The following is a 13,612-nucleotide window of genomic DNA, read 5'->3' on the forward strand; positions in this document are numbered from 1 at the left end:
TGTTTTTTCTGTTTCATTGGTCAAGCTAATGAAGACATATTGTTTCAGCTCAGCCATAACTGACTCTGCTTCATTAAAGCTGGCAGCAACCAGTCCTCCATCTTCAGCACACATTTCATCCATGCATTTTGATGTAGAGAGTTATGAAACACTGGAGTCCATTCCAGCAGCAAAGAGTTCAATGCCATAGAGAGGTCATCAGTCTATTGCAAGGCTCATTCATGGACAACACCATTCTCATTCACACAAATGAACTCCAAAAAGAAGGCACTGATCTGAAATCCAACCACTATGAAGCAATAATATTACTTGCTCTGTCTCAACAATATTTTAAATAAAATTTGTAATAACTTTACATTAGAGAAACACTTTCTTTTCCTACTCCCGATATATAAAGCATACAACAGCTATGGTCAGCAGCAACCCCACCAAAATATTCCACTTGTCTGCCAGTGGGAATATCCTTGTCTTCACATGGTAGTTAAAGCATGCCATAGATTGTTTTTACAAAGGAACTCAAAGTGTGCCTTTGCAATGTTTAGCAAACATAAGCTTTTTCAACAGTGGAATTTTGAACTCTAAGTTTTGGTGAGCCATGTTGAAGACCTTACTACTTGTATACAATCTCCCTCTAACTGTAATGCGATACCATCCATCTTTGTCTCAGGGCTAGACAGAGAATGTGGTCAAAGTAACACACACACCTATATTTCGATCATTCTGTATCATACAATTGTGAAAGTTTAATCTTTTCATGTTTTCTTTCAATAACAGGACATAATTACTGATAACTTGTTTAGAGGCCACCTTTATTGTATACCTATACCACCTTCTCTTTATCTATGACCTTTGATCATATTCACACCACTAGCTTAAATAGTATCGTAAAACTGAATACAATCACATTGATCAGCCTTTTTAATAATTATTATTCTTAAAAAATTAAATGCCAGATGTATTGCACACCAAGTTAATCTCCTGCAGTACAAAAGAACAGGAGGATTTGTTTTCTCTTTAAAGTTTATATCACAATTTAAGGTTATTCTTTCCTTTGCCTACTGTCCCTTTTCATATTCTGTAACTGAAGATGCCGTTGCGAAGAAGGATACAGAATATGTTGAAAATGTATTATAATGGTGTTAGTTATAACTGTTGTCCTTATCTTGTGTTAATTTCTATATTTGTGCAGGGTACAATGGCTGTCTATTTTGGATGCCATCATACCAAATTAAATTCAGTTGAACTGAATTGAATTTAACATTTTAAGAACTTAATGAACAAGCATGGCTATCAGAAACAAATCTGCCTCCTCTCCTGGCTATAAAGACAAGGTCTCTGTAGCTGACTGCTCCCTACACCTTTGTTTGCTCAGCATGCCTGACTAACATAAAGTAAATAAACACCAGAGGGCTAAGGGCTAACAGCCCCCCTTTTTCTGCCCTCTACCCCCAAAACAAAACAAAAGGTAATCAATGAGTGAGCTCACGGCACACATTTTTCATTAAAGAACAAAGAAAAACCTTTAGGCCATACTGAAAACCCATTAAGCTCTTGGACTCAGGAGTGCATTTGTATTTGTAAAATGTTCACTGTGACCAACCTGGCCTTAAAGTATAACAAATTACAAAACATACCCTTTTCGGTTAAATCTGGTCAAAGAAACAGTTATCCTGCATCAGGCTTTTTGATTTGCATTAATATTATGAAACGTTTCTTTTTTGGATTCTGAGGAAAATTTGCCTTTTCGAAAACCACCTTGGAGCAGATCTAAATCGGATGTTTATAACATGGAGACCTCAATGTCTCACTGATCTGCACTGTAATGAAACCTTAAAATCAACAAAATCATTTTAAAAAACCACAGCTGAAAATTCACATGATTTTCAGAATGTTTTTTATCTACCTTGGTAATATGTACCTCTACAGGAAAAAGCACACATTTATTTCTGTGTACACATTATTTGCACAAAGATGGACTGGTGCCCTGTCCGGGGTTGGTTCCCACTCAGCTGCCAGACTAATCTCAGACTCCTCCTGAATTGAATTAAGTGGGTCAGACAATGTATTGTTGGATAGATGTGTTTCTTTCTTTGACTGTCATTCGTCAAAGAGCTACTTTTTCAGGCAACATTCCAAATTATTATATAAACCAGAAGAGCAAGTCAATATTTCTTAAAAAAATTCCTTGTTATAAGTTTAAAGAAGATCTAAACATATTTTGTTCCATTCAAAGCTATTCACATATATAATCTGAAAAATGTCATGTCCGTGACTATATTCATGCTTTATATGACCATCTTTTGTTTTGTTCCTGATTTTTTCTTTCTCATATTCATTTCTTGTTCAATTCATATTCCTGCTAAACCAGCAGCTTCCCTAAAACACCAGGCTTATATTTTGTTTGTAAAGTCAGTTTGACAGATCGTTATGCATCTTTTGCATGCAAAAGTGACACATTGAGCATCACTTAAAAAGCAGTTAATGAGACATGTTTACCGTTTAGCAGCCTATGGGCCCCAGACATCATTAATTAAAGCTGTGTTTGTAAAAAGAATTCAGCTGTTAGACAAACGTACAACAATTGCCTGTCATTTATCTCTAATCATCCCCAGCCTCGGACTGTCTTCCTGAGAACTAACTAATCCAGTGTGTGAGGCACTAATAAGCTTATGCTGTCTCTGTTTAGAATATTTGTTGGCATTTTCTTGCTTGTTTTCAAGGACCTTCTACCCCACAAAGGAAACTTATCAAAAGAGTTGACACTGCATGCTAGCCTATTGTTTCCTAATCTCACATATCAGCCACAGCTTTAATAGTAGCTTGCAAACAAGCAGAAAGACTCCTCTTTTTTTCAATGGTAAAATCAAATTACAATTGACAATCGTAAAATTGGCAGAAGAAAAGTCTCCACTACATTTAGTTGCTCCCCCTAAGTGGCATCACAGATCACTCAACCATTTTTAAGGAAGGAAAATTGTAACACGATGGATGACAATGCTAAATAGTGGGACACTAGGTCTATTTTGAAAGGCACAGTCCAACTGTTTCCTCCTGTTGGCCACAACTATTCACATATTTTAAACAGCTGCATAACGGTTCAAATGGCTGAGGAGCCCCAGTGGACCTATAGAATAAAAGTAATTAGCTGCTTCCCAAAACTACACCATGTTTAAAGCTATGCAATTGGTTTTCACACAGAGTTTGTTCGTGTGTTTCTTCTGTGAATATATACAGGTATATGTGGCAAATTTAAAACAATGTTCAAATTTTCTTTCTGGTTTTAACAAATGCTCCTGATATGCAATAAATCTTTTCCTCTGTCACTTACCCTGCCATATCTGTTGGCATAAGATCCAGTGAGCAAGGAATGGAAAACAATGATTGTTTCATCTAAATCCCATATGAAAACGCGCTGTGAAAGAAAGAACAAAATCAATAATGCACTCTGTACCCTGCAAAATGATACCCTGTTCGATAAACCAGAAGGGTTTTTGTTTAAGTAGAAGTATGGTTGCCAGTCCCATCCCCAACCCCCATTTAAATTCCTAGCCTCATATACCTTTACTTTAGCTAAGTATTTCAAAATCAAAAACTGTTTACATTTAGGCAAATTTCTAAAATCACACTGACAGGGTAAAAAATTACCAAAACACAAAATCTTAGTTTCTTCAGAACCATTAATGCTATTCTATCAATTAAAGTATCTTTTATACTGTACTCTTATGGTTCAGACTTGGATTTGCAAATGAAGTCACATTCATTTTTTAATGTGATTTTCTTTACTTTTGTGGCTTTTTTTTTTTTTTTTGAATACGATAAGATTCTTACCTCAAGGTCAGAGTCAGGAGGAGGTGAGGGGTTATTATTTCTCCTGCCTCTGCCACGTGATTTACCATCTGAAGCTCGGCGCAATCGATCCGATTCTAAATCTTTAATGGGAGTTGATGGGCTCTGGACTGTGCTATACTCTCCTGAAAATACACAAAGAGATGATTTTGTATTTGTATGTTTGATGCTTTCTAAAAAATATGGACACACACAACAGGGGAAACATAAAGGGAATCACATAAACAACCTTTAAAGATACGTTTTTAAAATGCCTAACTTCTTCTTTGCTTTTCTTCTCACAGTCTGATTACTTTCTAATCTTCATCCATCCCTCAGAGTCGACTGCATAGGGAAAGAAAGTCAATGTGGATGTGTTGCAACCTTATCCATGGAACTAGCGAGCTGGGATAATGTTTTTAAAAGACAAGATAAGGGATAAGCGGAATTTTGACCTAACAAGCACTGAATTATTCCTGTCCACTTGATGACTGTATACTCTTTGAAACAGACTGGAGTTTCCAGGCTGGGGCTTCTATAATGGCGAAGACTAGGTGGTCCCACAGCAGTGTACTTTATTCAGTTAAACACATCACAGAAACATACCTCTGTAATGGAAAAGTACAGTATACATATTTATGTATTGCTACATTTAAATAACTAAAATATTTTATTATGCATTTATTATTTCTTATTTCAACCACACTATATTCACAAGATGGGAGATATTTTAATAAACAAAAACGCTATTTTCACCTCATCGAGTTAAAAAAAAAGTAATCTTTGAAAGAATATTCCTTTACAAAAAAATAACGCTACAGGACATGCATATGAGTAGTAAATGAAAATTACAATGCACACTATATACATTTTTAGAATTTTTTCATTATATCATGGTCAGGGTCACGGAAGACCCTCAGCCTATCCTGGCAGAAACTACACAAAGTAGAATCATAACATATACAAGCACCCCCACATATAATCAATGGGGAATATTTAAATCTTTACATAAACCTTAACTCATGACTTTGGAATTATAAGATTAACAGCTCACAGACAAAACAAATATATGTAAACACAGCATTGAATCTTTGCAAAAAGATTCTAAAGCTTGAAGATGAAATTACTGGTATATTATATTATATTATATTATATTATATTATATTATATTATATTATATTATATTATATTATATTATATTATATTATTATCAATACACTCGTCCACTTTCTTAACCTACATATCCAAAGCAGGGTCAGGAGGCAGCCTATCCTAGCAGCCATTAGACACAAGAGAGGAATAATACAGTTCATTGCAGTGTGAAAACATACAAACACACACACATGCACACAACCACACGCACACATACTAGAGTCAACTTAGCAATGCCAATTCACTTAGGACTGTGGGTGGAAATTGGAGCTACCGAGGGAAACCCTCATGGACACAGGGAGAGCATGCAAGCTCCTATAATGTATTATATTGCATTATAACAGTCTCAGATCTTTAAATGCAATTATCCAGTTCAGTGTCATTGGAGGCTGGTGCCTATACCTGCAGATGAAAAGCAACAACCAAAACAAGAGCACACATACACATACATTCACGGTCATTCATAACAAGCATAAACCACACATCATTAGAATACAGGAAAAAATACAACTAGGAGAGTATACCAATTTTAAAAGGAGACAGTAGTGCTACCCACAATTCTACAAATAATATAATATAATATAATAATTAATATCAAATAATATAATAATTAATATAATGACAGATAATAAGATAAACTTAAAAATATTTGATTTTTGATATCTTTAACTAAGACACTGGGAGAGTATACCAATTTTAAAAGGAGACAGTAGTGCTACCCACAATTCTACAAATAATATAATATAATATAATATAATATAATATAATATAATATAATATAATATAATATAATGTAATGACAGGTAATAAGATAAACTTAAAAATATTTGATGTTTGATATCTTTTGCCCTGCATGTACTCAAAGCGTTCCACCTATACCTTTCCTCAGAATGCCCGTTTGTCTGAAGCTCTTTTGCCCCTGGCATTTCCTCTTTTAATCGCGCTCCTTTAAAACCTACTTCTCAGATTCTGCCCATTCGAGGTGGTTTGCTTGCCTTCTGTCTTGCTTTTTGATTACCACCAATGGCAGATGGGCCCCCATTACCCACTGTGAAAAGTCACTCATATTCTTTTGAATACGTCCAGTATTTGAAGGCAATTCAATTTGTACCTCATTAGTATTTAGTGACCCGACATTGGTTTAATTTGTTATTCATTTTGTTGTCATTGAAATGCTCACTTTATTTTCTCTTTTGTAAAAAAAAGTCATAATCAATAATTGAACTTCACACCCCTGACATATCATGTCATCATCCCTACAGTGAGTCGCCAAAGTCAAACTGACCAATCAGATTGCTTGAAGGGACCAGACACATGCAAACACACACACACACATATACAGAGACAGTAACGTTTTATAATATTATACCAGTGGTAGATTCCTGCTTTGCAATATGGATGCTGGGGTTTCACGTGGGAGGTCTTCCCTGTTAAGACTTTTCATGTTATCTCTGTGCCTCCCTGTGTTCCTTCCACAGCCAAATACATGCAGGTTAGGTAAACTGGAAATATTAAACTGGCCCTAGTGTATGTGTGTGTGTCTGTATGTTCACACTGTGATGGACTGGCAGCTTGTCCAGGGATGATTCCTGCTTTGTGCCCTAGCTGGCATGGGTTTGAGATTCCTTGTGATCCTGTTCAGGACGTGGTGGGTTTGGAACATGGATGGGTGAATATATTATATAATATAATGTTACAACTACTTCCCCACAGATCCAACATTCTGGGTTCAAATCCTGCACCTGGATGAGGCCATATGAAGTTTGCACATTCTTTCAAGTCTGTGCGGTGCTAGTTCCTCTGAATTTCATCCCATATTCCCACAGACTTGCAGGTTTAGTTGACGGTCAACTCTAAATTGGGTCCTCTGTAAGTAGTGTGGGTGTGAGTGAGCCCTGTAATGCTTCTCTCTGTTTCCATGTGGGTTTTTCACCAGATACTTCAGTTTTTGTTTCACATTCCAGAAATTTGCTATTTAAGTTAATTAGTCATTTTAAATTGCCCAAGTGTGTGTGAGTGAGCCCTACAATGATCGGGCATCTAGCCCAGGGAAGATTCCTGCTATGATATTCCTCAGCCACAGCAATGTTGAAATTAATTAAGTGAATTTGAGAATGTGGTGTATGGTGTAACAGAATAGAATAGATTAGAATTTTAAAAATTCATTAATATAGATGGAAATATATATTATACTTTGAACTTTATTAGCTGCTGAGATAGAAGTTGTTTTTGTAAGCTACATACTTTTCTCTTACCTTTTTCAATAATATATATCCTGTATTTCTTATGATCATAGATCATAGAGGCACATATGCCGCTGCTGGATGTTGAGTTATTTCTCTGCTCAAACTGATTCACCACGGAAAGTTAGAACCAGCTGTAGTAACCGCAACCTTCCACAAGGCTTTCAGTTAATGTTAACTCATTTCATTTATAATGTAGTGTCTCTATTTTATAACATATTGGAGGTCTGGAAGAGCTGTCATAACATGAAGGCTGCCAAAAAGCAGCCCATGTAATCACTAAGTGCAAGAAATAATTGCTTTCTGGTTCCCTGATTAAATAATCATATATTACTCTTGACATGAAATTCTGTGCTTATGCTAGCTTCACAACTAGAAGTCATAAGAATTTCTGTTCTGATAATTTCTGACCTTGTGACTAGGCATGATTGGTTAGAAATGATATCATGTTTTTCCAAGTGCTCTTTTGCCAAAACTGTCAAATTCTGATGTGCAGTAGTTTATTTTTTACATCAATATACATTGTTTTCGAATTTAAGACAAAGGAAAGATTTTTAGCATAAACAATTAGTAATAAAGCAGGCACTGTTCGTTTTTAGTATAGTATAAACCATACCAGTTTATTAAGGTAAATAAAGGAAAAGGTAGGTATAAATTGTTAACTTTAAAGCCTTTTTACATATGAATAATGAACAGGGAGTAATGCCAAATAGGTAACATTCAAAATTCAGCTAAATCATTTAAAATTAAGCAAAGATATTACTGTATACTGTTACATGCTTTAACCAATCACACCTGGAAGTTCAAAAGGCCTACTTCCTAATAGCAGCCTCATAAACCCTTAAAGGCTATTAACAAATACTATACAATATCTAAGAAATACAACAGGTAAGGTAACTGCAGCAATTCAAAATATGTCTTCATTCCTATAAACTTAGCAAATATTCAAAACTGTACTGCAGAATGTCATTATATATAAGACTAATTATTTAAACACTTATCTGCAGTGTAACAAAACTAATGTCATCTAATCTGAGGTATGAATTTCATCCAGCCATATGTCTGTATAGCAATTTTAATTCAGTTTTAGACTGATCTGGAAATGGGACCTATTTTAACAGCATCAGATAAATGACACAAACTAACTTCAGAAACAGCTCTAGTCCATCTCATGCACTCACTTTGATTTACTCATACAGGGCCAATTTAAAAGATGCCAATTTATCAAATGAGAAAATGGGAAGAAAACAAGTGTGTGTGTCTTGGACCCTTATGCACATATGTGGTAAAATATATGAATTTCAGATGGGCAATGACAGTGACTGGATTCAAAGCCAGGCTCTTTCAGGTAGCTACGATAACCAGCACTTGCAAAATATGTATAATGAGCAGCCCCAACCCTAAAATGAAAATGAACCCTGATGTCTAAAAACTGGTCAAGGATAAAATGCGAATACAGTACAGACAAAAGAATACAGTACCTGGACAAACTTGTTAAGAAGGCAGGCTTTATTGTAGGAATGAAGATGGACAGTTTAACATCTGTGGCAGAGCGACGGGCGCTAAGCAAGCTCCTGTCAATCATGGAGAATTCACTGCATCCACTGAACAGTGTCATCTCCAGGCAGAGGAGTAGCTTCAGTATCTATCTATCTATCTATCTATCTATCTATCTATCTATCTATCTATCTATCTATCTATCTATCTATCTATCTATCTATCTATCTATCTATCTATCTATCTATCTATCTATCTATCTATCTATCTATCTTTTGCATTCATCTTGTGCAGTGTTAATGGTATGGAATGCCCCAGTGTCCAATGCCATGGGTACCTACGCCTGTTGGAACATCATGTAGTTTATAACCAAGATGGACCAGTAGCAAGTGAGAAGGCAGACATGACTTGCCAGTGTATAAAGTGAACAGTGACAGTAAAATGCAAAGAATTAAGGTGTTGCAGTGCCAAAATAAATCTCCAATAAGATTACGTCAATAAAACAATATCTTCAGAAATGCTAAATACATACTTTTAAAATCCAATTAAACATAATTCAGGATGTTTTGCTTTCCCACTTCCAAGATACCGGAACAAATCCCTTTCCAAAGTGTAAAGCAACATCTCGGAAGTCATTGCACCATTGCCACATCACGTCTATCAACATAAATCCCAACAACTTCCCTTTCTTCTGCTCCTACTGCTCTGTTTCCACAACACTCTGGATCTGCCCTATCCTGAATTCCTCTCTCCTATAGTGAATCACCATTCTCTTTAGCTCTCTAAAATTCACAAAATCAACAGAGTTGAAAAAAACGATTTAATACAGCCATTGGTCCTACATCCTGGACAAAAAACAAGCAGACCATCTGTCCTGCTCTCTTTGGAAAGGTCTACACCCCTAATTGCTCTTACTCCCATAATCAATTTATCCCATGTCTTCTTATTGTCTTTATTTTGTTACCCTTCAACACTTACCCCTTCCAATTTATACCCTTAACCTCCACCTAACACTCATTAAGTACTGCGCCACATCATAATTATCCCTGGTTATCACATGCACTCACGTGAGATACTCATTCCAGTGATAGTTAAGCCATCGGGCAGTGCTTTAAGAAATACTAGAATCAATAAATAACTTTACCCTTTAAAAATTCCATGACATGCCCATTTCACAAACTCCACCACATAAACTTTGTCAGCCTGACATGTCATTAATCTGCATTGGTCACGATTGGGTTCTGTTATAGCATAAACTATTTTATTTCCATTCTGCATGAAAACATGAGATTAAAAAGTTTTCTTGGCCATTACTACAAACTACATAAGGTAAGTAACATATCAAAAAATTATTTTTTTATTTGTAGTGTTCCTTGTCATGCATGTGCTCCGGAGGATCTCCTTCCAGGCTCATCAGAGGTGTGTACTACCACTCCAAAACAAGAGGGGGAACTGTTGCTATCAGTATTATCTTTTTCAACCTCCACAGTAGTGAGAAAATGACCAATTAGGAAAACTGACCTTGCTATTTCTGATCTAAGCCCTATAAAGCCCAGACATTCCTGGAAGGAAGTGTCTCATTTGGTTATGAGTATACAGTATGACGGAGTTCCTACCAAGCCAGACCTGCTTATATGAGCTACTCAAATAAAGCCAGAAAGGCTGTAACACCTATTTATTTTTCTGTTTCTGCACCATTGTGCACTTGTTTTGTCTCTTTATTTTACTTGAATTAAACAGGGCAACCCAACATTTCTTTGGACTTGGTGCTTATTTTTACTTGACCACATCCTTTAAGGAAGAGAGTCTGGCAATGTTAAATTAAAGCAAAACAGAGATTTGAAAAGATTTAAGGAATATATTAGTGACTTTCATCTAGAAGAAACGTAAGTGATGATTATGATGTTAAAATTATAATGATGATGGTAAGAGTAATGATAAATTCAGAACACTAAAATATTTTACAACTGTATTTCCTTCTCTGAATTACAGAAAGGAAGTTTGTAAATGAAAAGCTAACTAATGTATAAAGGAGTTTTATGTTTATTTTTAATGTGGTGTAAAAGTATGCTTTCATTGTAACATCAAAGATTTGCACTCCTGGGTTAGGTGAGAAAATGGAAGCAACAAATGAAAACATGCACGACACACTTTTGATAATATATACATGTACAAGCAAGTCCAAAAAGAAGAAAATTAAAACAACTTATTGGTAAGTATAATTTTGAAAACAGTGCACATTATGTAACATCGTTTTCCTCACTGACACTGATTCAGTCCTGTATACCTTTTGTTGTCATATCTATATGTGAGCACACACAAGTTGGTAAACGAGCAAGACAACCTTATTGTGAATAGGTATCCATTATAGTTAGCTATTAGCAGTTAGCCTTTTCAAGATGAAAAAAAAGATAAAGTGTGAAGCTAATATTGCCATATTGTCATGCTAGAAGACTTGATCTGGAAGCAGACAGATGTTCATTAAACCATAATGTGTAGATAACAATCAAGCAGAATAGAAAGCAATAAGTTCCATTATACGCCATTTTTTCTGCTGCTTATAACCTAAATTGCCAACTGCACTTCTCATTACACACTATTAAGCAAAAGAGACATTTTCAATTTATGAAATAAAAAAAATAAAAAGGTCCTTTTTTTGAAAAATCTAACTAATAGGCTAATTAAGCATTTTAAAAGTTAATCAAGCCCTAATTACAATATGGAAGGCCAAGTTTTATTAGGGGCAAACTGATCTCTTTAAAGAAATGGGCGTTAACCTGATTGCTGATCAGAGTGTACTGACTAGCCCACCCCCACCTCCCTTCATGCTGCAGTGAAGAATTTGGAAGAGGCCTGGCTTGAAGTACACACTGAAGTGAAAGGGCTTCCTGGAGTTTCAAATACATGGGCTTGATAGTTTGATTTAGTGCTCAACTGATATACAATGCAGCTGCCCTACTCTTGAAACTCTGTTTATTAGGAACAATTAAGGAAAATATATTTGTTTAAGATATATTAGACTTAAGATTTATTGCTTTGCTTTCATTGTCTAGGAAATAAGTTTGAAATATCTTCTCACTTCACACCGACTACAACATTTGTGGATTTAAAGTAGAAGTAAGGGAGCAAGAAAAAGGAACTATATAAATTCACAGTAAGCCAAACACAGATGCATTTACTGACTAATATAATTACCAATTAGCATGTGTTGTTTTTGTAAGAATTTATTTCATTTTTTCCAAACAGGTTTAAGATGTAAGGGTACGAAATGGTCGAAAATACAATATGCTATAGAGCAGCAGGACATTTCTTCTGATTAGCAGCAGCTCACAGACAGGCTTTTCAGAATCAATGATCCTGGACAACTGTTCATTTTCTTAGAGTCTTTACAGTCTTACACAGTGTATTTGCTCTTTTATATACAACATTTCACATATATTCCATGCCCACATTTATTGAAGAATGGTTTAAGAGTTATAAGGGTGATAAAGTTCAAGCTCCTACCTGCAGCGGGATCAGTAACTGCTTGACTGGTAATTCCAGAAGGGGGTTCCTGAAGCTGGTATGTTGCAGTGGTGGAAGGTGTTGATGGGCTGGTGTTGTTGTTTGTCATGTAAGGCGACGTGTAGTGTGAGCTGTTGTAATACTGGGCATACTGACCAGGGCTGAAACCTGGGTAAGAGGGATATTCCTGCAAAACAGGAGAAAAGTAACTTGAGATTTCCCTGTTAAAATGTTGCTACTTTACAGTACAGATTCCAAAAACATAAATGCAAACACATGTTCTCAAAATCTGGAACTGGTCTGCGATTTTATTTTTTTCCAAAGACTGTGGCAGATGTACTAAAGGCATTACCTAATCACTGTTTAAGTTGACAAACATTGTATCATACATTTTATCATACACTGGACAGATTGAATAAGTACCACTGAACTGCCGATAGAAAGATATACTGATATGTACGTTTATGAACATGCAAGAAGTAGTTTCACATATTTGTCAGCCATGCAGATGTAGCTTAAGTACCTGTTGGGAACTGTTAAATCCAGTAGAATTTGTGAGAGAGTTACTTCCTGCATAAAGTCCTGACGTCGTCGTAAAACTGCCTCCTATGTTGATGGAAAGTAAAATAGATCAATTAATTCTTGGTGGCCTGTCTTAATGTTCAGATTCAAATATTCAAGGCTGTGGAATGTACTCCTTTTCATTTTAAACATTGCCAACTGGTGTTTTTCTTCAAAACAAATTGTTAAAATTAATCGAGCCATTATTTCCATTCAATATTTCTTTCCAACATGCATGATCTACTTTCACATTCACTAAATCTTTAATAACTTCAAGGAACTCTCTGTTACTGAAAATTACACAAAATCTTAAAATAAATTAAACAGAGGTGCACATTTTGTCTTTGAACTGTGAACTACAACCTATAAAACCAATTGTCTGCTGCATACTGCCAAATGCAGACATCCTATCAATGATTTGGTAATGGTAGCAGTAGCACACTTCCCTTCAGTGAAGGCCTGTGAATGAAAACCACTTCTTGATCTTTCAAGGAAATCCGTCAAGAAAACACCCTGAGCATTAGAGTTGTTGAGTGAGACAACAAAAAGGTGAGTTAAAGAATACTCTGTGTCTGGAAGTGTACAGGGTTTTGTTGGTCATTTAAGAAAACAGCAGGTCAGCCAAAGCAACACAAGATATTTAAACAGAACTGTCACTTTAGAATTTAACAATGTTCAAGTCATGATGTAAAGTACTGGATTAAGAAGAGTTTAGAGACAGATCAGGATATAGGTTGATATAATAAATTCCCTGATTGTCTTGCTTTTGATTGTACTCTTATTCACAGGGAGATTAATAATAATAATAATAATAATTATAATGAATTTTA

General features: G+C 35.5%; 1 protein-coding gene across 13 annotated transcripts in view; it reads right to left on the reverse strand.

Annotated features, from left to right (window-relative positions):
- Positions 1 to 13,612, reverse strand: part of eya1 (EYA transcriptional coactivator and phosphatase 1) — a 69,171-nt gene that overhangs the window by 38,417 nt on the left and 17,142 nt on the right. For all 13 annotated transcript variants that reach the window (XM_039754639.1, XM_039754640.1, XM_039754651.1 and 10 more), the window contains 4 exons: positions 12,745 to 12,827; positions 12,222 to 12,408; positions 3,829 to 3,971; positions 3,329 to 3,412 (listed from right to left, as the gene is read on the reverse strand). In XM_039754639.1, the coding sequence (XP_039610573.1) occupies positions 3,329 to 3,412; positions 3,829 to 3,971; positions 12,222 to 12,408; positions 12,745 to 12,827 (497 nt within the window). The remainder of the gene's footprint in view (positions 1 to 3,328; positions 3,413 to 3,828; positions 3,972 to 12,221; positions 12,409 to 12,744; positions 12,828 to 13,612) is intronic.

The sequence above is a fragment of the Polypterus senegalus genome, chromosome 5 (assembly GCF_016835505.1).
Source record: "Polypterus senegalus isolate Bchr_013 chromosome 5, ASM1683550v1, whole genome shotgun sequence".
Taxonomy (NCBI): Eukaryota; Metazoa; Chordata; class Cladistia; order Polypteriformes; family Polypteridae; genus Polypterus; species Polypterus senegalus.